We start from the raw sequence: 25,731 nt of genomic DNA, 5'->3' as shown, positions 1-25,731 counted from the left end.
TGTTAGCAAGGTCTACAATTGTTTCCTATGAAAAGAAAATCCCGAGGTACCTGTCAGCAGTAGGAATGGGTCACTCAGTAGCATCACAGCCTACATTTGAGATTTGATCTCTTAGGAGGTGGGTTTTATGTCATGTAATGCTGTGCCTTGTCTCTTGTTTCCTATCCTTGTTCCGAGGATTTTAAAAAAAAACAGGGTCTCCTTGAAGTGCTTGCCTATATATGCATTGGATACTCAAGGGCTGGAAAGTGAAGAATTTTTTTTGCTTCAGCAGTACTCAGATTTGCATCTGAGGGAGGGCTCCCACAGCCCCCTTTCCCATTCCTTTCCCCGTGCATGCCATTGTAGGATGACCTCCGCAATTGGCCTGCGCAGGCTGTGAGCACTGTAATTTGGTAGGTGCTGAATGAAGGTAGGCTGTCTTGTTCTGACATGCCAGCACAGATAAACAACAACCCCAAGATGAAAAAAAAACAAACCAAACCAAAAACCAGAAACACTTTGGTGCTTTTTTGTTCTATAGAAAAAAGAATTGCGTATTATTTGGGGGGGGCAGAGGGGTCAGAGCATAACCTCCCCTCTCTCTGTGTTGATCTGTATGTAGGCAGCAGAACTCGGAGTGTGGGCATGTGCCTGCTTTAGCTGACCAGGCTGACTCTTCTGCCAGACCCGAATCCCATTGCTGTGTGAGCAATTTCTCGCTATTCCTTCATGGGATCCCCCGGCACCCCGCTCCATAATGCAGGCTGGCCCACGTGGAGCAGATGCTGCAGCGTGTAACGTTGCTCCTGCAGTGGGTGGAAGACGCAAAGCTGTCAGATAATGCTGCGTGCTACGCCAGTGACAGCTGGGTCCTGTACCCACAGCCTGAGGGCGCCTGTCTCTTACAGGACCAGATGAACTTCTGGATCGGGCCATCCCCCTGCGCAAGGACAGGTATGCTGGCCACGCTGGGCTCCACACCTAGCCTAAGCATGGATTCGTCTGTGTTTAATGCAGATGTGCTGGGCAGCCTCCAGTCACCTTGCCAGGCACTTCTCAAGCTGTCCAAACCTCCCCTTATGATGCTCTGCAGTATCTCCATGAAGAAGCCCTTTCATATAGTTCCTCCACCACACAGACTAAGATTGGCAGGTGCCCATGTCGTGGAGCAGGAAATTCATTAGAGTGGTGAATAAGGGCAGAAGCAGCGACCGCTTACCCAATTCACTGTCCATACCTTGAACTCTGAGCAGGAGGAAAAGCATTTGTGCGTCTCCCACCTCTCAGTACTCGGTGGTGTACTCCAACCATTTCAATCCTGAGGCTGCTCTCACCCATCACAAGACTCCTTAGGAAGTCTGCCTTCCTTTTCCTTTGCTTTGCTGATACCACTAGTGGCTCAACACTTAAAACCTATGAAAGCCTGTTTCCACCTTTGTCAGTGAAGACCTGTTTTTTGGTGGCAGTCATAGACTCACAGAATGGTTTGGGTTAGAAGGGACCTCAAAGACCATCTAGTTCCAACTGCCCCTGCCATGGACAGGGACACCCTCCGCTAGACCAGGTTGCCCAAAGCCCCATCCAACCTGGCCTTGAACACTTCCAGGGATGGGGCATCCACAACTTCTCTGGGCAACCTGTTCCAGTGCCTCACCACCCTCACAGTGAAGACTTTCTTCCTTATATCTAATCTAAATCTACCCTCTTTGAGTTTAAAACCATTGCCCCTTGTTCTGTCACTAGAGGCCTTGGTAAAAAGTCTCTCTCTGTGATCACTAGGAGAGAGCTAGATCTTTATTACAAGCTCTCATCTACTTTACTTCCCAACAGGCTTTTCCATAAGTTCAAATCTCAGGGTTTGAGCTAATGTTGTATTCATGTTCTGTCCAACTCAAGAAATTACCCTGCCTGTGCTCTTATGTCAGCGGGTTCCAGGGATGTAACTTTCCTGCCCATCTTGGATGCCAGGCATCTGTTGGCTTTTTTTGTTGCTCTCAGTTTTATCTTAGGCAGAAAGACCCTTTCAGAGAGTTCCCTTCTTCGCATCTGTACCTTGGCTATCCCCAAGCCTCAGAGCATTCCTGAGGTCGATGAGCAGGGTCCTGTTCTGGCCCTGTGAGCTCCGGTGTGTAAGCTGCTACCGCTGGAGGTCACAGGCGGTGTGACTGTACATACTAATAAGCACTTCACAGGTAACAAATGGTTGATGACCAACAACTGGAGCTCACTGACATATTACTCATAACACATCTTTCTACTTGTTTCTCTCAGCATCCCTGGAGATTGTGGGAGCCACTTAGAATAGCAACAGTAAGCGGAATTGGGGAACAGAGGATGCATCTCATCTCTTATTTCCATAGCACTTGGTGCAAGCTCCAACAAATACGGTGGAGACAGCAATGCCCACAGTGAAAGTACAGCCTGCCATGTTCTTCCAGGTGCTTGCAATGCTGAATCCCTTCACTTCTGCAGAGTAAGGATCACCAAAATCCTCTCAAGAACCAATTTTTTTAAAAGGTCATTATGCCTCTAAACCATTAACTAGGCATTTATCTGCCTCTTTAAACTTCTACACAATCATCATTAAAAAAAAAAAAAAAAGCCCCAAACAGCACAAATTTGTAGCTATGCCTAAAGAAAGCTAGAAATTATTTTAAATCCCGCACTCAGCAGCACCACTTCCAAGGCTACGGACAGCAGCAGGTACAGCCTGCTTAAACACAATTATTGAGTAGCTGCTGGCAGTCAAGCCCAATGGTTCCCATGCGCTCCTGACCAGGCGAGCACCATTGCTTCCTCTCACACTTCAGAGACCTTTTATGCGGTGAAAATCCAGTTGTTGCTTTACCAGAGCTTTTATGTGTACCTGAGAGTCTGATGCTTAAGCAGAGCAGTCTCCTCACTGATCTGCCTTCTCCAGGAGAGCAGAGTGTTGCTGCCGTGATTCGTTCTCTGTCACTGTGAAGTTTCCTGCCTAGAAATACACAGCTGCAATCAGTAGCCTTTTGTATTCTTGGTATAGCAGCAGTGTATATAAGCACAGAGTTGGTATTATTAACCAAGATCAAACCAATAATGAAAAAGGATTGTTAACCAAGATCAAACCAATAATGACAAAGGAAGCGATTTTACATAATTAGGCTTTTTATCCCTATTATCCCTATTTGATGAATCTAGAGATAAAACTAAGAAAACAGTTCTGCTTGTTGTGATGTCAGTTTTAATGTAACCTTTCTGATTAACCAAACTAGACAGCAATTAAACAGTGATCAAATTAGTCTTTATTGGTTTGTTATATATAACATCTGCAAAGGAACTGCCTGGAAATGTAAGGGTTGAATCTTTTATCCCACAGTACCAGAAAACAAAACAAACAGCAAAAAGTGACAGGCTTATTGCATGAATATTGCAGAGGGAGATAACATTCTAACACAAACCCTTGAAAAAGGGTACTGTAATTTTGTTTAACCAAAATTTGTATTAAACAACAACTATAGTTTTCCGCAAAAATCTTATGCTGCCACATGCAATCCCCTGTTACTTAAGTACGTCCTGTTTGGGCACTTTTAAGTTTTTCCATCGCCTCAAAATTACTTTGTATTTTTCACTTTCAGTTTTGTTAGATACTTTTTTTAAGACTACCCGCATAACTACAGCAGTTCCTGTTTCTTTATCTTCACCTACTATGAGATCCAATGTGTCACCAATTTTCACCTGGAAACAGAAAGAGAAGATGAGCGATTATAAACATACCCTGGGGAAAACAAATCCCTGCAGTCTACAGCCAATTTTAATTTTGTTCCTTTCTTTCCATTTAATGTTCTTATCTCACAGGAGAGGAAGAAGGAAGACAATACTAGTACCCATCATAGATTCTCCAGCTATGAATTTCTAGGAAAGCCCTGGCAATAAGCAATTAAATGTCTCATGACGTTCTCTGCCAAGAGCTTTACCCTTCCTGTTCTACAACTGACACTTAACTGTGTGAAAAGGGTATGTTTTTTTCCTGAAGGGTGTTTCCTGCCAATCTTTTTGTATCAACACAGACACAAAACAGCAAAATGCAAAGTTCTCCCTCCTTCCTTTAAAACAGTTTGAAATGCTTTAAAAAACAGAATGCTGGTCAACTGCTTGTGTTCCTTTCAAAAGTCACAAAAGCAGTATGCCTTTCAAAAATGAACCTTAACTTTAGGGGATCAGGAATTAAAACTTCTTATTGCCATTTGATGACATCAACCACCACCTAAGATCACCCTCACATAAAGGGTGGGTAAGAAGTATTTTGTAACCATTCTGGTGAGCTCTGTTGTGAGAGTATGGCCCACAACCCTTCTGGCTCTTCCCCTAACTCTGTTCCTGTGTGCTCTATTGCAGATACAGTAACCTTTCCTGAGCTACCCGTTTCAATCCCTATCATCGAACTTTCTCTTTTCCTTTAATCATGTGCTGGCTCCATCAGTATCTCAGATTTAATCATTCCTACTCCATCAACCTCAAATCTATCATCACATCCTTCAGCAACTTAGAAAGTTCTGTCCTTGCTACCTGAGTTTCAGCCTTAGGTTTTACTCTCTAATACCACAAGTCTCCTGTCTGCCTTAGGGAATAATGTCTTACCCAGGGAACAAATCATAGTCACACACGTACAAGGCTGGAAGTGGTGTTAGCAATGCTATTCATTCACCTTTGCAGAGCGATTTAGTGGTTAGCTCTTCTGACACAAGTAAAAGGAGAGACAAGAAAAGGTCATGCCTTAGTTATTTTCTTGTACTGTATTAAAAGATTTAAATTTTAAAAAGTCTTACAGTTCTACTTTTCTTCCATAGTTTTTCTCCATTCAGCCTGAGTTCATTATTGTAGAATGCATCTTCTACTTTACTGAAGAAAAACAAGGTTTTATTGCATTTACAGCATGCAGCAGACCAAACGCATTTGTATCTTTGCAGATACACAGTAACACCACTCAACTGCAAAGCACATTTCCACAACTCTAATTTGTGCATAATGATACCTTTATTTAAGGTCAGGACAGACAGACCTGAACTGGAAGTAAAGAAAAGGTCTTTCATTGATATTAAATGTGTGCCAGAGCACACAGCAATAAAAAGCTGTTCCTAAAGCCCTGTCTCCTGAATATCCAACAAATAATGTCCTCTTTCCTGCACCAGCCAGTTTAATAATTAAGTCATCAAGTTATACTAATATTCTGTTCTAACAACACTGCAGTATAAGGCTCTGTAGGTTGCATTAGATCAAACATTGTGATATATTTATAGACTGCACATTTACCTGGCTGACTGAGTACGTTAGGTTTATACTTGCCATCATCTATTTCTACAGCCATTAAGTAGCATATTATTTTACTCCCTCAATCTCAGATTAGATCTTTTTGTATTACTTAGTACAGTGTTTTGCATTTTCTTCATTTTAAATATAGTAACTGATAGAAAATGCCTCCTCAGCAATCTTAGAAATAACGCAGACAACGAAAAGCAGAAAACAGGCTGTTTCAAGGGAAGTAGGGTGAAATAAGAACACCCATACATCCAAAACATATTTTTAGACAGTGAAAACAGCTACACCCCCCCCCCCAAATACAGAGTTATTCCAGCAATAAAAGGGTATAAAACCTCACATTTTAGATACATGACATCTTTCTCATCAGCAGGTTGTTTCTTCCTTACTTACTTTCTTACAATGTCTAGACCAGCTTTCATGATCACATCATATCGAAGAGACTGCACTACTTTTTCAAGATCCTTGTAATCTTTTACTACATTGGGGTCATTTTCAACTTCATCTTCCCAATCACTTTCCTCTTCATCTTCCTCCTCTTCTTCCTGTTCTTCATGTACAGTTTGTCTGCTCCTTTTAGAGCTTTTGTTACTTTTATTCCGCAGAGAAAGTACTGAGATATGATCTGGAGAAAGTCTTAGTGCGCAGAGTTTTACTGGGGAAAAGCTGAAACATCTTCTGTAGTTTACTGTGCTTGCTTGACAGCTACAGAATACGCTTCTCCTCCAAGAGAGAGACAGTTTATTAGAGGGGAATTTCTCCCACAGTCCAAACCAGACATTTAGTTTTCTAAAAGCAGTGATGGGCAGTCTGAAGCCAGTCATAGCATACCCTAAAATAAAACAAACATTCATATGTAAAAATGAGCAACTGCTTTGACTATTTGAAGGATTTCTCCAGGTACGGCATAAGAGTTACTACAAAAAGATTATTATCTAGTTTCCTATAAAGCAATACATCATCTAAAAGCACTAGGCTATACCAGTTTTATGATCTGCCTTTCTCATACACTGTTCACCATTAAAGAGCTAAAACACCAGATGAAAAACAAACACTAAAACCCCCAGTGGAATGCTCTGTTCATAATTCCTTTTCTGGTGTTTCATATTAACTGTCCAAACATATTTGTGGTGTTTTCCTTCCTACACCTGACATACAATTCACAAAAGACACACAGAAATGAAGTTAACTACATCATAAAGAGCATAGGGAGACCTACGTTTATCACGACTTATTCTCCATAAAAGCAACTTGCTCAATACTGCAAGCAAGTAAACCCAAAGAGTTGAAAGCCGCTGCTTAACTTCAGTCCCTGCTCAGACCGCAACCCTCCTGCGTGGCAGAATGCTGCACAACATTCCCCCCCGGAACCTCCCACGGCAAATAGCATCATGGTAGAGTTCAGGAGAAATAACGCTGCTCTATGCACTGCAACAGGACTGACACCAGCAACGAGTCCAATGTGCAATCCCCCACCACTTTCTGGAGCCATCTCTAACCTGGGACAAGGAGGTGGAAACAGCCCCAAAAAACCCAGAATGTCTTTCAACATTCTTAGAAATTGATTTACAGTCCTTCCTAGCTAGGTGGAGCACTGGCTTTTATTATGGCCATGTATGTATGGAAACACGTGTTCACTTCATGAGACCGAAGTTTGTTTTCCCTGCACCCAAATGAACTCTGCCAAAATCTGAATGAAGGAATTTTTTTGTGGTTGGGAAAAAGCCCTGATTAATGACAGCAATTATTGGCCATATAAAAATAACCACAACTCTCTCAGCTTTTTTTTTTTAATTATTTAAACATACGAACTTAAAATATATGACATATAGATTAAAATTTAGGATGGTTCAATCCTTACATAAGACTTACACCTCTCCTCAGTTTGGGAGCAAATTCCTAGAATAGTTATTTGAATGTGTAAACGATTATTAGTGCTTATTTTTAGTGCTCGATCCTACTTTGTTCACGGTTGGCCAGCGGGTACAACCGGCCGCTGAGGCAGCCCCTGCCAGGACGGCCGACAGCACGCCCCGAAGGGGAAGGGCAGCCTCTTCCCCTCAGGACACCTTAGCGCCGACGGAGGCTCACCCACCCGGCGGGACGTAGGGCTGAACGCTGCCGAAGGCTAGACGTCCCTTCAAAGCACGCAGCCGTGCCAACGCCAGCTTTGGCGGCGTGCGGTGCGGGCCCGCAGACACCCCCCACGCCCTGGGGACTGTCCCTGACCCGCCGTTAGGGCCCCTGGCGGCGGGCCCGCCGCGGGCGCAGGGCCCGGGGAGCCTCGGCTTCTCTGATCGCTGCCCCAGCGGAGGCCGCGGCACGCAGGCCTGGCCGACGCCCACCCCCGGCCGTCGGAGAGGCCGCGCCGGCCCCTGCAGCTCCCCCGGCCCCGCGACCCTGGAGCCGCGGCGGGGCCCACCGCTGCCCCGCGCCCCGCCCCTGCCGGAGGGGAGGCCCGGCGAGGCTCGGGGCGCAGCGGGCCGCGGCTGAGGCGCGGTTACCTGCGTCCTCCAGGCGCCTCGGGCCCGGGCCTGCCGCTGCCGTCCCCGCGCCGCCGCTCGCAGGCCGGAGGCGGAGTCGCCTCAGCCCGGGCTCGGCGCCCTCTGCCGGAGCTGGGGCCCGGCGGACCGGCTGCGGGCGGGGGGGTTCCGCGCCCCGGGGCGAGAAGGTGAGGGCGGGGAGCCGAGGTGCCTCTGCCGACGCCGGGCGAAGTTTGGAGGCGGTTTGGGAGCGGCGGCCGGAGGGAGCTGGGAGAAAGGCGGGAGGGCGGCTGGCTGAAGCGGCTATCCTGCCGCCCCTTCCTCAGCCCCGCGGCGGGAGGTCCCGGGAGGAGCCGCGACCGCCTTCGGCGCCGGGGAGGGCTCTCGCTAGAGACCTGCCCTACCACCGCCGATCTCCCGCCCCACCGAGATTTGTCCGAACTGTTTCCCCGTTATCATTTTCCCCGTCGTTACTTTTCCCAGCGTGTACTTTTTCAGTGTACGCTGGTTGGGGGGGGGGAGCGGCAGGCCACGACTTTCCCTGCGGGGGTGTCTGGGCAGCAGCTTCCCCCGGCCGGCCGGGTGCCGGCGAGCCCCGCCGGGCAGGGCTTTCCCTCCCTCACCGCCCATGCTGCTGCTCTCCAAATCTCGCAGTCAAAGCACTCGGGAGGAATTATGTTAATACTTTTCATATCGTTTTGATTTTGCACACTTCTGATTTTCCCTTTGCAATACTTGTTGAAGTATTTCGCCTCTATGAGACCGAGCCTCCCGGACCTCAGTGCCAAGGGCCAACCTGTGTTTTCAGCCCCTCAGGCTCTGCCCACATATCCAAACCAGAAAACAGCGGAAATCTCTCACTGGGGAAATGCCTGCAGCAGATGCTGAAGTTTCCTGGCCACAGATTAATTTGAAAGGCTTGGCCACGATGACAATGTAATCCAAATCCCATTGTGGCCTGGGTTTCCCCTGTCTCTATCTTCGTTACTTTCCTTCACGTTATATCTCCCTCTTCCACTCCACATCTCCACTATTGGTGGTAATCCATAATCCCTTCTCTTTGGAGCTCAGAAACTACGAGAGGTCCATCCCTCTTTCTGTCTTCTCCCAGCTTTCTCTCTGTCACACAGCAACTACACCTCTCTCCATGCTTTTGAATGCTCTGCTCTGCATTTGGGAAATTATAACCATACGAAATGGGTACAAAACATAACTCCATCAAATTGGCAGTATCTTGCTCTGATGTAAATGGCCATATGAGGTTCAGGGTAATTTTGGCAGATGGAAGAGCTCTTCAGCTTTGAAGTTCTTTAAAATACCTGTCACCTCACCTGACAGACCAGTCCTCCTTGGGAAATTATCAGCAGATATGGCAAGTGATACAACTGTGGAGCTACTGCTGCACAGCAGCTGTGTGATTAGCATGGGTATTATAAGTGATTGCTTAATTTTACACCTGTATAAACTTTGTCATAAAAATGTTTGAATGAAAGATTTTTATGTCAGGGATATTTTGTAATGCAGCAATTCCTTGGCAAAACTTTCCTCTCCTCAGAAACCTCACTGGGAAGGAAGCTGTGAACACAGAATCATAGCATCATGGAATGGTTTGGGTTAGAAGGGACCTCAGAGATCATCTAGTTCCAACCCCCCTGCCATGGGCAGGGACACCCTCCACTAGACCAGGTTGCCCAAAGCCCCATCCAACCTGGCCATGAACACTGCCAGGGAGGGGGCACCCACAACTTCTCTGGGCAACCTGTTCCAGTGCCTCACCACCCTCACAATGAAGACTTTCTTCCTTATATCTAATCTAAATCTACCGTATGTCTTTTTGTATTTTGAATCTTCCAGTGCCCAGTTCTGTGAGATTCTACCCAATTTTGGTTGGGAATCTAGCTGTTAGCTTTTTAGCACTTTTCTCCCCATATGTCTTAATATATGCATACATCCTTATTGAGGAAAGAAAAAAAAGTTGGTAAGAGTAACTTTCTTGCATTCATAGTGGCACATAGTGAGTCAGAACAGAAAATGAATGTCTGAACAGTGGGGATTCCCCAAGTAGAAATGCTACCTCCTCTATGGGGGAAAAAAACCCACCCTCAACCCTCCCTCCCCCTCCCCCCCCCAAAAAAGCCCCAATAAAACCCCAAAACCCAAGCCCACATACACCCCACGTTTTTCAGAGCTCTTAGAATCTGATTCTCATGATCCTCATGTAGGATTGAAGTCATGCTCTAACTTTGCTAAGAGTGAAGATAACTTACTCTTAGTAAACAAAGTTATAAGTATTAGTGCTTTTCTAGGTTAGTCTGGCATTATACATCTTTATTGTATCTTCATATTGAAAAGCAAGGTAAAGAATGTGCCTGAAGTCACTCTGTCTTTTATATTATTCAAATCTGATGAGACAGTGGCATCTTACAAAAAGTAATCAATTCATCATTCAATATCCTTTCCAGCAGGCCTTACAGTTTGCAGAAGGTTAATAGTGTGGCACTCAAACAGGTCCCTCTCTAGTCACAGAGGAAATGTAACTTGGATGTCATGAACAGGCATCGTGCATCTGATTTATCTCATCATTGTGCAACTCCAAACAGACACATCACCTCTGTCATGCTTGCTTCATTTCCTAGTCCAGCTATGTGGACGACAGTTCTAGTTGTACTAGTTAGAAGATATGTTACTATCATGTCTCAGTCAGGAAAGCAGATTCTTATCAAGGTTTTTGTGAGGACTCACTCAGCCCAGGACTGTAGAGGAACTTCAGTGGCACACGGGTCTCCTTGTCATCAGATTCCCTCCATGCGCTAGAGTAAGAAGGGCCATGAAAGTGCTTCTCTTTAAGATTTGTACCCCAGTTGTGTGAGGCCTTGGCAACTCCCACCCTAGGTCATTAAGGGCATTTTTTAATGACCAAAAAGGCAAAAATGAAGTTAAAATTCATTAGACCTCCTTTAATTATATCAAACTGTAATTATAACCAAAACATTCAGATGGGGTGAAGAGCAAAGTCCAATTTTTCTCTTTGCCCAGTTTACCATTAGATGGCAGTGAACAGCTCCCGCTCAAAGCTGCCACAAGCTCAGGCTGTGCTCGCAAGAGGCTTTGCTCAAACACTGGCTGCTCATACCTGTATCTGATGATGTTCTTTAAGCTGCTTTCAGGCGATTTGAAGCTTTTTTTAAAATCATATGACACCTCAGCAACATACAGTCAAAAGTTTCAGCTTTGGTAGGAAACATTGATCATTTGTCTCTGGCAGATTAGTGGTGGTCTACTTATCCTTTTGAAGGCTGAGTGAGAAATCAGCCTGACCAAGATGTATTCGCCTTCCCATGGTTATTCTCATAGAATTGCTTCTTTTTTTTCCAGTGGAGTCACCTCCTGTCTAGGAAGGATAATTCCTCTCTTGTTTACGGTTTTCATTTTGTATATTTCAATATACTCCCTATGACATTCACTCACAAGGAGCTTAGGCTTTTAGTTTTGATGGCTCAGAGAGAAAAATTTTAATAGCTTTTGACCTGTACGTTGGAATCTGTAATCGGGAATTCCGTCCCCACTGCCTTGGGTTTTTTGTTACCTTTATTTTCCTGCAAAGTTGGGCAAGTGACAGCAGTAGATCTGCTGACACTCGTTCCATCTCAAAATAAAGTCAAGAGCACCGCGTTGCCATTCTAGCCCTGTGAGCAGCTCTGATTAACATTCTGCAATGCACATCTCACCAGATTACTTGTCACTGCAGATTTACCTTCAGCATTACCTTGTTGGAACCACATGCCTTTTAAATTACACTGCTTATTTCAAGGTGCACTGAGGAGGTGACTGGACAGTGTTCTATACATATTTATGCAGCATGAGAAAACAGAGTGTCCTTGAGTGAGAACCACCTCTACATTTGCACATATTCATTTGAATAATGAGCTAAATCTCCCTGACTGCTAATTCACCTCTTCCAGTGTTACACACCTATTGTAACTGCACAGATGTTCTTTTTTCTTAGTTCATAGTCTGGACACAATTCCTGCTTGCATCCAGTCTGTGACCAAATAATTCTGCCATCTCTTTCTCTAAAGCACATCTCTGAAAACTAATCTCTCATGTAGCAGAAGGTCTTTCCCTGGCTTTTCCACTGCTGCCTTTTCAGTTGGCACACTGCTCTAAACTGGTTTCTCTTTCTTACATATTTACCCATATCATCTACTGTGCCATTTTTACTATAAAACATTGGGTTTATTCTTTTTGCAATACCTTTAACGTCTCCAACCCCCATGTACACTGAAGCTTGTCTCTGTCTCTCTCTACTTACCAACTCTTTGTGTTGCTATGTCATTTCTTCCAATAACAACCGCATGATGAACTTCTGTCCACTTTTTCCTGCAGCCACATTGGTGTCCTGCACAGAGAATCCCTTTCCAGAAGTGAGGAGGTCTTGCAAAACACCTTGGCTTGCAGCATACACATTCCTTGAAAACTTGTCTTTGAACTTATAGATGGATAATTAGATGAGTAAGGTAAGGTGGATGAGTTTCAGATATTGTTTTGTATTTCTTTAAGTGATGGAGATATAGGCACTTGCTAAAGTAACAATCTTTTTTTCCCCACCCTTTTCACTACCTGACTGATTTGGCTTTCTCTGCCTATCCTCTTTTACAGTAGAAAGCCACATTGAGAAAGAAAATGGAGGTGGACAGTGCAGACTGCTCTGACCAGTGCTAAAGAAGCTGATAGAAGCCACCCTAATAAGTTAGAGCATGGCAACCCACCTAAACCAGAAATACATAGCTTCCTTGCCAGTGAAAATCAGTGTTACATCAGTGGCTAAGCAAATGGGAGGAAAACAGTGAGTAACTTCCTTCAGCCAGCCTGGTATTCCATCCAGCTACTTGGAGATTAAAGGCTCCGCAGTTCCACTGCTAATTCTTCAACTCCTCAATTCGGTGAAAGGTTTGCAATGAGATTTGTTTGTTTTCGCATAGCTTACTTGTTTGGCAATTATCTAAAACACGATCATTTTTTGTAGGAAAAGTTGATGTACTGTTTCCTAAGTCAGGCTTTCAGACTTTTGTTCATTCTGTAGTGAACATTCTCCAGTCCTTCTGGTTTTGGTTGCTGCTCTAGCTACCGCTAGATTTATCTAGCTACCGCTAACAACGGGTGGCAAATGCAATAAAAAGGAGAAGCAATCACTTAAGCATTTGTTATTTGAACCTTACTTATTAGCCATAAAACTACACATTCCATGAGCAAATGTTAATTAGTTTGAATTATTTGTTTACTTCTGTGTTTCCTCTGTATTCTCCTCAGATTAATGGCTTTACTATTTAGAATATAATGTTCTCTTCTCTAATTGATAGTAACTAATTCAAGATATATGCATGCAAGTCTAACATAATTTCCAATGAGGAAATGTAGATTGTTCCTCCATCTGTGTACAATTAAAGTTTTCTTATACTTTTTTTTAAATTATGTTTTGTGTCAGGTTTGCTTTTAAAAGTAGAAAAAAGGCTGTTCAAAGTACTTCAGCTTCCATTGTGGCTAAGGGACAGAGTTGCCTTGATTAGCATTTATAAACATTACTGCTTTAGGAAAGAAAAATGTATCTGTAGGTTTCAATACACCTTTGATAAAAAAAAAGAAATAATATAAATAAAGGTGCAATAGCAAGGGATAGATTGCCAGAACAATCATATTGCTTGGTGTCAAGGCTGTCTCATCCTTTCACAGTGTCCAGGTCCAGGGGTATAAAAGATGTGTAAATCCCATAGGAGGAAGATCTGGGATGATCCATCTCCCAGGCAAGTGTGTCCTTGCAACACTTGCTATTTAAACCCTGGATGTTCTCATCCCTACGTGACCACTTGTCCTCTGTACCTTGCCTAACAATACCCTATGACAAAGAGTTCACCATCTAAAAGATACATGAAGTCTTAACACTCCTAGTGATACATGATACATGTTTCCTTTCAGCAGTTCATCTTTTCAAATCCAAGACTAGTCCCTTTTCCTATTACGAAATGGGAAGAACACCTGATCTACCTTCTAGAACTTGTCCATTTATACACCTTTTAATCATAGCTGTTCTTATTTTGTCTTCTAAAATAAACAGCTCCAACTTTCTCTGTTCCTGTTTATCAGATTTCTCCATTGTTTTTTCTCATTACCTTGTTACCTCTGCCTGTCCTGTATTCAAACTAGAAATTACCCAGAAAAGGTTACAAATGAGCGAGCCTTTCAGGATGCCATGACTATGAATGAATTCTGAAACTGAGTACTCCGTAAGGCAGCTCCCTTTATATATAGACTATCTTTTTTCATAACTGTGGGTAAAAGTCTGCCCAGTCTAGTGGCAAAGAGGAGGCAGTAAATAAAGATAAAAAATAAGCAAACAATAACAAACAAAAAAGGGAAACAGAATAATACTAGATTCAAATTGCAAGATTCATTTTCAAGACTTCTCAAGAGAAGATAAAGACTTACACTGTTATCAGAAAAAATGCTTGGTGGGCAGGGCTAAAAACATAGGTCTTGCATGTGTCAAGGACAGAAGAAATCCCAACAGTCATAAACTAATGATGATGGTTAAAAGGAGTAATAAGGATTTCTTATTTACTGAAAGATTTTCAGTGAATGTTTTTTCATTTGTTTGGAAAGAAGCTGAATGAAGTAGTAGTATAATATCAGGATAACTAACTTTTCATCCACTGGTAAGAAAGGTAATGCAGAACATCATATCTAGTGGGAGAAATCACAGACTTACAGAGCTAGTGCTCAAGCTAAGGGTGAGAAGAATTTGCTTGCATTAATTGCAATTAGTAATAAGTCTTATCATAGAAGGAAAATTCAAGGAGATGGTAAAAGTGCTAACATCATACTATTGTTCAAGAAATGGAGCAAGATCGTCTCAAAATTGCATCAGACCACAACTATTATGAAACTGCTGCTGCAAAAGACAAATTTCTTTCTAAGCTGCATCAACAGAGTTGTTGAACACTGAACTCTCAGCTTGAGTAGAGTGTGCTGCTTTGGACAACATGATCTAATGAAGACAGATTTGAAAGAATACAAAGGAAAGCAACAAAAATGCATAGAAATCCTATGAAGAAAGGTTGAAGGAACTGAACTTGCCACCAAAATAAGTGGCAAGTGTCTGAGCTAATCATCTTCACTCTTTTGACAGTCAGTGATGTAGTCATGTCCAGAATGTAATTCATCTGTTTCAGATGTCTATGTTGAAATTACATTAATTACATCATAAAAGCACTTCTTCACCTTCATCATCTATCAAGGGTTTCCAGGGAGACTCACTTAGATGAAGATGGCTGCTGTCAACCCTTCCTTCCTCCTCTCAATGTGAAGTGCTTGATATGTTTTAAACCAGTAAACACTTCGTTACAAATCTGGCCATCATTATTATCCATGCGCTTTACTATGGTGATGTAATAAATCATTACTTTAAATTTGCAGCGAAGATGACTTTGTATTAAGATAAATATTCTGCAAAGATAGTTTGGCAGAGAAACAGGAGCACTATGGGCTGTGGAACACCCTTCACTGATTTTTTCTGAGAATTATGTTTAAACCTGCCTCAAATCAGAAGATGGAGAAAATGACCTTTGATCATTTTTACTTCTTCATGTCTATAGACCTGTCATCTGACATTATGCCTCATGAGTTGAAGGAAAGCCCTGTCTTTGTTTTGTCCCATACCAAGTAGCAAGTCCCAAAGAATTCCTGAGCATGATTCAGGGGTTGGCCCAGGCCAGGGACAACTACCTACCAATAGGCAGTTTAGATTCAGACACCCTTTTCTGGAGGCTGGGAGAGTTTAATAGTATGCATGTGGGTAGACGTGTCAGTTGGCCTCAAGGCCAAAGAACAGGCTCTGCTACCATTTAATTCATTTGTATTGATGTCACCCAAGAGTTTGTTTGACTTAGGGAGAAAAGTGTGCTTTCAAGCAGATCTGAAGCCACATCCAATTGTGTAAGCTGACACAATCCCTTGAAGTCTACCCAGAAGTCAAAAGATCCATGGGTATGACGGTGGCAACTCTTAAACGTTTCTTCTCGAGACTATTTCTGGAATCACAATTTCACTTCTGCTCAAACTTCCAGGCTTATGATTCCAGGGCTGGAAATCATGGCTTTGTTTACTTCCATAACTATATACCTCTAATTAAGCAGCCCAATGTTTTTTGCCTTAGATTGACACAGAAGGGAAACAGTGGCACTGCTGGCATACCAGTGTAATTAAGTCTGGATCATGGCAGCAAGGTCCATGTCTGAAGACGTGTAGAATTGAACCCAATCATCAATTATTACCAAGTGGAGTTTTACAGTATCACTGATCATGCCTTCCATTAAAAAGCTCTACTTACATAAAGTTAATGTAAACCCTCCACTGGAAGAGGGAATGCAGTCCTCAATATATATTGCAAGTTCTTACCCAAGACACATGCCAAACAGCTTTCTCCAGTTGTCTAAAATCAGTTTCAACCAGCCAGCTCCCATCAGTATTTCAGTCTTGTTCTGCAGTGATAGTGAATGTGGAACTGCAAGGAAGGGTGCTTCAAAAAAGCTGGCAAGTTTTGATTATATAGCTGGACCTCTGATGCTGCTGCAAGATAGGTCCTTTCCACTAAACAAGTATCAAGAGAAGGGCCAGCCTAGCTTGTGAAAAGATAGCGTTCCTATATATTAGAAAATATTGACCTGTGAGTTTCTCCAGGCAAAATGGACATCAAAGAAACATCACCAGATGATGTCAGCATAGATCAGCATATACAGGCTAGTCGATAACACTGCAAAGCTGGATTTCTCTCTTCAAAGTTGTGTTTTGAAAAAAGATCAGGTTGTAAAATATAAATGCAAAACATGTTCACAGATGGGTACTAACTAAAATAACTCATAATATGACCCAGGTGAACCCTGAGAACTGCAGTGCACTCTAGCATGAGCTTGAAATGGATGAAGACCCTGGGATGAGCCACAGGGTGCAGTAAGTTCTAGTCTATGCACAGCAAAGGAGAGTGAAGAGCTGACTGGGAGCACAGGATCCGGTGATTCTCATTGGCAATTGATGATCCTAAAATATTTAAGTTTAGGTGGATCAAGATTGGCAGCTAAAAGGCAAGAGTAAATTAACGGTTAAGTCAAAATTAGTTCTCATGAATTCCACTCAGTGCTCTGGCTACACTTATTTTGCTAAAGCTTGTCCAAATTTAAATGCATTACTTAGATGTCTTGGATACTACTTCTCTGCTTCCTTTTATAGATGACTAATTTTTTTATGCCAGTCATTTTAGCTGATCTTGTGTGCTAATGCATTATACAAAGCAGCACAAGTTTTGCTTCCGATCACTAGATTGAAAGTTATAACTATTGCAAAGTTCACTCAACTTAAAAGTCACTGGTGGAATATACAGATGAACTTACATTTAACCCAAAAGATCAAAATAGTTTTCTCCCTTCTCTTTGCTAAGCTTTCTCATCAAATATTATGTATTTAACTGGGAGAGGTGCTGAGTACTGTTCTGACCTAGAAAAAAATAAAGGAAGCAGAACAATGGGGATTTAACAATAATATTCAACACTATATCTCAGCATCATTAAAGCTCTTAGAGCACACTGCTATCAAAGGACCTTAGATGGAGAGAGTATATTGTCTTTTCTGACAGAAAAAAATCAGAAGTGCCTTTTGGCCACCAGATAGCAGTGCTTCACTTTGTACTGTTCTCAACTCAATTACAGTGTTTGTTGCCTCACAGAAAAATCCATATATTGGGTCCTGATCTCTTGCTCAGATACATTTTTTGCAGACTTCATGATAGACTTCAGCTGAAAAAAATAAAGATTTTGGCATTAGGAGTGCAGGTGATTTATATGTTCAGGAGGAATCAAGAATGTTGCAGCTTTCCTGAATGGGGAGAGTAGGTTGTAGAAATCTGATGGAGTGTTGGCATTATAATTACAATTTTCAATGACAAAAATTTCAAAGAAAATCTTGGGCTTAAAATATTTTTAGCGCTTCTCCCTTGTTGCCCGTACATTTCCTTGTTTGTATTAGTATTTCAGGAATATTTCAGAAATGCATGGTTTTTTGGCCTCAGAACATAAACTTAACATAGCTTTTTTATTTCAGTAATTTATAATTTCTGCCAAATGTTTTAAAATCTCTGCATTTTTCTTTATTTTTAAATAAAGCAACAGATTTTATAATATTTTTAGCAAAAAGAAAGATATCCCCATTTTCACTGAATCTTGTTAAAACACCACAAGTGCAATACCCTATATAATAATTAGCAGTTGTATAATATTGTGTTGGTTCATGTCACCTTACAAGAACCATGCGTCATCCTCATTTTTTACATCGTGCCAGAACTCAGGTAATGTGCACTGGGTAGAGAGAATGGGAAAGGCCATGTGATAGTTATTCCCTCATTCTCATCTGTCCCAGCTTTGACATTAATGTGCCTCAGCTGCTGCTTTCACCTGCAACAGCCAGTTATGATCCCTATGGGATCATGCAACAGCTGTATCACTTCCTTTTCTCCCAAATGAGGTGGGAGACATTATAATGGAAGTCATCTCTGTCAGCTTTGCACTAGGATACTCTTTGCTTTGGCTGTCATAGAGCCCTAACTGGATTCTCTTCCTTTTGCATCTCCTCCAGGGGATCTGGTGTCAGAATAGTGTGAGCCCTCGCTTTATTGCTGTGATTCACGTGACTTCTCTCACAGGGAACTTCACTTTTCTGCAGTGTTAGGCACGTCTACTGAGTGAAAAGGTGACCTTCCCTCCCATTTGTGATTTCATTTAACTGTGACAACTAAAGCAAACTGTTTGCAAGGAAAAGTAGTAAGAGGAAAGTTTTCGGCTTTGTCACCCCTCTTTTAAGTGAATCACAGTTTCCTTTTTTCTCTTACATCCCTATAATCATGAAAACCCATCTTCTGGTAACCAGTTTTCAGCAGACAACCAGCAAATATTCAGAGACATAAGACCCTCAATTTGATGACTATTACCACAGTTGCTCTACAGATAGACTATGCCTCTAACATTTATAAAAAACAGGGAAATGTTACTTCAGGAGTGCTTCAAGCTTAGTGTACCTCTCAGAAGATCTTTCATCTTGGTGTAAAATAAAGATTGATACCTTGGGTGGTACAGCTTGCAAAATGCCTTTATTACTGGAAAAAAACCCCAACAAAATAACTATAGCTTTGTCAGGCATTCTGAAGCAATTAGTGTGGGACTGGGTTTAGAATTATACATTTCGCCTAACACAAGTCCCAGCAGCCAGTTCTGCAGCACATCTCCAAGTCTCCTGTGCTTCAGGACCAAGTTCTAGCAATGCCCTCAAAAACTCATGTAAAGCAGTCTTGACTCTGGAGATGGCAAATGAGCTACATAGTGCTGAACGTGGGTATCTCCTCATGCTTTGGTCTGAGATAAACAGGAACATATACAATTTTAAAATCCATTGATTAGTCTGAGCTAACAGGACATTATTAAATGGAAATAACCCCTTTGTCACAATAAAATCAGCACATCGGTGTCTCTTTTTGTAGTTTATGAAGTGGACACAGACCATTTTTGTTATTTTGTCTGTACCCTGAGATACCTGATCGATTTGGTGAGGCACTGGCACAATTTATTGTCAGTCTGTTAAGGGAGGAGATACAATGTAACTACAGTATTTACTGTTCCAGTAAATACTTACATACGCAGAGGCTACAGCTGGAAGAATCTTCTGTTCCACTTGTTACACAGGTTTCCTACTCTTTAAGAAATAATGGTAATAATAAAATATTTAGATCCAAAGAGTACTTGAAATTGTAACCTGTAGTCTGAAGTCTGAGCACTAGTGGTAAGGCAGCTCTTAACAAGATGGGATCTTAACTCCTCAGCCTCTCACCCGTTGTTCTTACCATTTGGGGATACATACAGCCTTCTTTACCTTTCTTTTTCTCGCCCACGTTTTTGTTTTTTTTTTTTTTTTTTTTTTTTAAATAAAAAGCCTGATATTTTCTCTAGAGTAACTGCAACTCAATCTCTGCAACCCCATGCCGGTCGCTCGACACCACAACACGATGCCGGCACCAGACAAAGACACCTCCGCCTGTAAGACCTAAACGGGGGGAAACAAAGCTCTCGGGTCCGTGGAAGAGAGGCCAGCAAGACCCCAGCGCGCTGCTGGCAGCACGGCCCGGCTCGGCGAGGGGAAGCGGAGCCCTCCGGGGAGCGGGGACAAGGGCCGAGGAGGGGAGGCAGCGACTTGCAAAGCGGCGGACACGGAGGGCGGGAGCAGAGGTGTGGGCAGGAGGAGGGGGAAGGCGGTGGCAGGGCGTCACGGGAGCCCGCGCTGCCATAAAAAGGCCGAGCGCGGCTGAGTACCGTACCTCTCGCTCGCAGCCACAGCGGCCGGAGCAGCAGCAGCAGCAGCGCGGCTGGACAGCAGCGAACGGGCATGGGGACGGCGCTGGCGGCGCGGCTCGGTCTGGGGCTCCTGCTCTTGGCCCTCCTCTTACCTACGCAGGTGAGCCCTGGAGCGGCTCGGCGTTTCCTCATCACCGGCCTGAGTGTGAGGGACGGGAGAGCGGCCGCGCCGAGACCCTCCCTCAGCCTCACCACCCGCGACGGCGGTCTCCTCAGGAGCGGGGGAGGGGCGAGTTTCTCCTGAGGAGCCGTTGGGCGCGCGGCCGTTAGGTGTGCCGCCGCCGCCATCTCGCCGCCCGGAGCCCACCGTGGCGCCCCACCGGGCTGCCGTGGGTCGCGGGCGGGCGGCTCCCCCATCTCCGCCCCGGGGCGGCAGCGGGGCCAGAGAAACGAGCCCGGGTAGCCCTGGCTGGGCAGGGGCGCCGCCGTCTGCGTGTGGGCTCGGCCCGCAGCCCTCCTGGGGACAGGGGAAGGGGTGGGCTCGGTTCCGCCGCCCGCCCCAGCCCAGCGCCCCGGGTGGCGGTGCGCGGGTTACCCCGGTCAAATTTAAAAAAAAAAAAAAAAAGGAGGGGGGGAAAAAAAAAGTTGGGAGCTCGCTGCCTTTCATCTCGAGGGAAGCCGTGGTGTGAGCGGCGGAGGAGCGTTCGTTTTCCCCGCTGAAAAGAAGGGGAACGCTCCCTCCAAACCCGCCTTAGGTCCGGGTGTTACAGCTGGAGGGCAGCCAGAGCCCGGTCTGAATCCCCCCGAAGCGCACGGGGCTTTGGGCCCGGCCCTGGGGCTCGGGGCACGGCAGCAGTTGGGAGGTTTGGGGGCTTGGAGCAAGGACGTCAGTCTGCCGCTGCTGTGCTGGCCAGGTCTTACCCTTGGTGCAAAGGTAATGAATGCAGTAGCGATTTGCCTTTCTGTAAGCAGTCAAGCCAAGCGGGGCTCCCAGATACCAATGGATGTCTTTGTTTCTAGAGATCAACATTTAAAAGGGTCAATAACACAATATCATAAAATAAACATCAAACACATAGCTGGAGACTGTTTGGGGTTTTTTTTTCCACCCTCCTTGTTTTGTAAGGAAGGGCATTATCCCTCCTCCATTGTGCTCAGTGTCTTGCCCTTGGCAGTGCTGAAAGCGGGATCAAACCCTTTGGGTTACTGGTATTTGTCGTATGCTCATTAACAAGATCTGTCTGGTGTCCTATCTACCCTGATGTGTTGGAACTTGGCTCAAAGCCCTTCATCCTAAAAAAAAAAAAAAAAAAAAAAAAAAAAATCCAGAAAATAGGTTTCTGTTTAAAACCAAGAAAATGTTAAAAATATATCCAACTGTGAAACAGCAGTAGAGACTTTATATGAAGACTGAAAAAATTCCAGGGCGAGTTGGGACTTGCTGTGTATCCATCTTGTAGGTTATTAACTCTGCAATTCATTATTGATCATTTTCGGACTGGTTTCAAGAGAAACTTCCACACAGCGACTTTTTTTTTTTTTTTTTTTTACCATGCAGTTCTAAATAGCTTCCAGCATGTTGCTGGTTGCCAAAACCCCTAACTACCAGAAGCTTTAAACCATCTTGATATTTTTATATTACATGCTTTTCTTTTTTTTAGTAGAAAATAATTAAAGAAAATGCTCATGCTGTTTTCTAATAAATATAACATTGACTTCATGGCTTCACCATGAATCTACACTGAGGGACTATAATTCTTTTTTTCTACTAAAGAAAATTAATTTTCTCAGCAGCACTAAAATATGAAGCATTAAGGGCACCTTTTATGGAGAGTACTAATTATTAAACTAATGGCTCTTGCTTAAAAAAAAAAAAAAAAAGGCATTTGTTTTTACTTCAGCTAAGTCTGTCAGAGCTTACCAGAAGGCTCTGATATAATACAAGTTTGCTGCCAAAGAGCTGAATCCAGGCTTGCTAAACTATGCTTGTTTTTGGGGAGCAGATAATTGTGTAGGGTAATTCTTGCTATTGTTTTTCATCATTGTGTATCACATGCTTTTTTTTTTTACTGGAAGAGAAGAACATGTTAGCTTGGCTTTGAAATTTTTCCTGTGTATGTGTAGGAAAATGCTTGATACTGAAATTACATAGGGTGCAAATGTTTATGTTCTATTTCTAAATTGCAATGCAGAGTTAAGGGGAGGAATTGTAATTTTTATTTTGCTGTTAGCGTTTTTTTTAATTTGCTGATATTATATGGTCTTTCCACTGCATTTCCTATTTGTAATCTACATGTATAGCATGCTGATAAGTTATGATTTAATCAGTATAGTTCCATTGTGTTAAGTTCTGCTGTTCAGTACTACCACAGCAAGATAGGAGACAAGAGAGGCTGAAATATTAAGTCTGCTCACATAAACCTCACTATTGCTTGAAAGGAATCTCCAAACTAGACCCAGAAACAGTATCAGTAGGTTCTTTGCTGTGGTTTGTTCGTATTTTTGTTTGTGGCTTAGTCTGCAAAGACAATGAATTCATGCAGTTGTCTGAAAGTCAGGGGGGTTTTACCCTAAGATTTGTCTTTGCATAGCTTTACACTTACATTTTTTTTGGTGTGAGGTTTTTTGAAACCTACTTTATTCTAACTTTTGGTTTAGTGCAGGGTTTTGATAAAGTGATAGTTATGTAACAACAGAAAAAACATTTAGAAAAATGTTAGATTTATTTGTTTAACAAATCCTGTGCGTGCAATTCAAAATGTCTTTTGTCTTTAACTGCACGAAGAGAGGCATGAGCAAGTGTGTGTGTGTTGTATCTGAGTACTGTGACTGAGTGGTGCTACGCATTGTTCATTAATACTAATTTGTCTTCTGATTTAAAAAACAAACAAAAAACCCACAAAACCTCCTTTTTGTTATTTTTTCCCCCTCCCCTGCATTCTAGATCTACTGCGATCCCAATGGAACAAGTCCAACACCTTCAAACAATTCTTCAGCAAGCTCCGTTTCTCTGTCAACTGTCACAAATTCAATGAACAATACCACCCCTCAGGGACATGGAAATTCCCTTCACTCAACCACAAGTCTTCTTTTCATTCTCTCAGTTTCTCTTCTGTATTTTTGCTATTAAGAGACTCTGGCATGGAAACGGCTACCACTCCCCACCCAGTTTCCTGAACCATCCGAGATGGCTAGATCTCTGACCCAGCATGAAAAATCAGTCCAAACTACATCAAACCAGCTTGGTTCCACTCCATACTCAAATTAGTACCAGTCTGACCTAGAGAAGCACTCAGTATTCGACTTTCCAAAGCTGACCAGTATGAAAAGACCGACTTCAGCAAGGAGGTAAAATGATGAGCTCTTTCACCAAATAAGTTGGAATTTGAAAAACAAGATGGAAGCAAAAAGAGACAGTATTGACAACCCCTGATTTAAAGCTGAGAAGAAATGCAGTATCTTATAATAAGGATGGATGATAACACTCCACCAAGAAAAAAGGCTAGAGGGTTTATCTACCATTTAGAATTAGGACTTGAAGAGATTTTTATTTTTCATTTAAATTCATTAAAGTCAACAGGCTCGTAGAACCACTAGAAAATGCAGAAAAGCTTGAGTGGTTCTGTTTCTTGCACAGGTTATGACTTATGGGTACTAGGATGTATACAAAAGAAATAAAATATCAGTGAAGACGGTTTCTTCTAAACTTCAGTTGTGTGAAATTGTTAACAAGGCTAAAATAGAATATCAAATTTTTGTAAGAATCCTCTTATTTAATGTCTGAGTCCTAACCAAATGGCTAGCCAGGCAAGGCTAGTTTTGAAATAGCTAAAACCCACCAGTTTTCATAAAAGTTGAATTATTTATGGTGGGAATCTGAATTTGACATTTTATTTAAATTGTTTGTATATTAAACCATACGTGCCAGAGGATGGAGGTGTGGAAACATTGGGAAAAGTTCCAGGAGCTTTTTGTAAATGAAGTTCAGACAAAAAAAAGTCAAGGGATAAATGTCTCCTCTCCCCCTATTTCCCCTCCCAAGTTCTACAAGTTGTATAAGTTTTTTTTTTTGCTCCTGGAACTTTAATTATGAAGGATTTATGGAATCTTCTGAGTAATGTTCTAGTGCTGCTTTTTTTTTTTTTTTTTTTTTTTTTTGGCACAAGGTGAATAACTTACTGTTTTGGGTTTTTTTGAAGAGTTTTTAATTATGATAGTTTACTTTAAACGTGGGCTAATATTTGTGGTGGGGAGAAGGAATGGGGAGAGGAGAGCAAAACGCCAAAAATAAGAAATTAAATGATTGGGTGTTTGGAATATGAAGACTGGAGTCTTAATTTAATCACTGAATTTAAAACTTACCTTTGTAAATATTACTTTTTTTAAAATTTTCTGAATCAAAATTGCTACACTTGCACAGATCGTTTCTGTATCATCCAACACATTAGATAATAGTATCTGGTACTTGATCAAAGTAAGCTTTGTTGAGGAGGTTCAACTACCTTGATGATAATATCTTGTCAGAAACAAAAATGTTGATATGATCACATGTGAATATACACGATCATATCACTGTGTATAGATATTTATCTCAGTATAAGATCATGTCAAACATGAGTGGTTCTCTAATTTTTTTTAAATACACATCTGTCTCTCAGTTACGTTACCACCAATCCAGAGTATCACATATATTAATAGCAAACTAACACGAATTCATGTCAGTGAGTGTACATGGACACTTCCTTATGCTTATCATTTGTATCCAGTAAAATGTTAATGATTGTATTTTTGTGTTCGTGTAATTATGCTTTGATTTATTAGCTACTGATTTTCATTGGAAAAAAAGTCCTGTAAACAAAACAGTGGACAGGCAATGCATTTGAGATGCACTTCCAGACACTTCTACAGAAACTTGTAACTTGCCTGCATAAAGTGAATGAACTGTTAAACAAGACAGTGTATGTGATTAAAAACCTCAAGGTCTAGAAATGCTGAAGCGTAATTAGTTTTATTTCTCTGTAAGGTTTAGTGGGAATCTGGATTCCCCTCTGAAAGCAGTGGGTGAGACTTGATTAACATCTCTATTAACTGTAATAAGTTTTCCACAGTTATTACAGCCTCTTCCCTGTCAAAGTATTACGATGCTTTCATTTTAGACAAACAGTACTTAAACAGAGTTTTCCTTTGTTTCTTACTGTGGCAATGAGTTATTTTCCTTACAATGGCTAAAGCTGTTTTTCAGCTTCTGGTTATCAAGTATGTGAATTAACTGCCTGAGGTTTCTGACTCCCACAGACTCCATTAATATAATAAGAATATCCTAATATTTCAAGCTTTACTATGCTTGATGGACAGAGGCTGGAAGAGGGAGGAATTTGAGCAATATTTTGCTGAAAAGCAAAAATTAACTGGATGAGAAATCAAAACCAAATAGTTACAGTTCATGACATTCCAAACTTGTGTCTTTGTTATTTTTCAGGTATACTCCTTTCCAATAGCTCTTAAAGGCCCAACAATATTCTGAGTGATTATCTTTACTCCCTAGATGTGGAGAAATGCATTTTAAAATGCCTAGCTACTTAGGCATG

General features: G+C 42.4%; 2 protein-coding genes and 1 long non-coding RNA gene across 3 annotated transcripts; 2 read left to right on the top strand and 1 right to left on the bottom strand.

Annotated features, from left to right (window-relative positions):
* Positions 1 to 3,240: 3,240 nt before the first annotated feature.
* MTRES1 (mitochondrial transcription rescue factor 1) lies at positions 3,241 to 7,908 on the bottom strand. Its single transcript, XM_075747822.1, has 4 exons — positions 7,782 to 7,908; positions 5,671 to 6,109; positions 4,788 to 4,860; positions 3,241 to 3,696 (listed from the first exon to the last, which is right to left on the bottom strand). Exons 2-4 carry the CDS (start codon positions 6,099 to 6,101, stop codon positions 3,520 to 3,522), a joined length of 681 nt encoding a protein of 226 aa, XP_075603937.1. The 5' UTR covers positions 6,102 to 6,109; positions 7,782 to 7,908; the 3' UTR covers positions 3,241 to 3,519.
* LOC142600968 (uncharacterized) lies at positions 7,835 to 13,232 on the top strand. The gene is made up of 3 exons (XR_012834483.1): positions 7,835 to 7,948; positions 12,147 to 12,277; positions 12,420 to 13,232. It is a non-coding gene; the product is annotated as an uncharacterized LOC142600968 (long non-coding RNA).
* Positions 13,233 to 20,179: 6,947 nt separating this feature from the next.
* CD24 (CD24 molecule) lies at positions 20,180 to 25,132 on the top strand. The gene is made up of 2 exons (XM_075747817.1): positions 20,180 to 20,303; positions 23,088 to 25,132. Exons 1-2 carry the CDS (start codon positions 20,235 to 20,237, stop codon positions 23,271 to 23,273), a joined length of 255 nt encoding a protein of 84 aa, XP_075603932.1. The 5' UTR covers positions 20,180 to 20,234; the 3' UTR covers positions 23,274 to 25,132.
* The last annotated feature ends 599 nt before the right edge of the window (positions 25,133 to 25,731 follow it).

Source organism: Balearica regulorum, chromosome 3 (assembly GCF_011004875.1).
Source record: "Balearica regulorum gibbericeps isolate bBalReg1 chromosome 3, bBalReg1.pri, whole genome shotgun sequence".
NCBI lineage: Eukaryota > Metazoa > Chordata > Aves > Gruiformes > Gruidae > Balearica > Balearica regulorum.
Note: the sequence above shows the minus strand (reverse complement) of the source record. Positions and strands in the feature narration are given on the sequence as shown.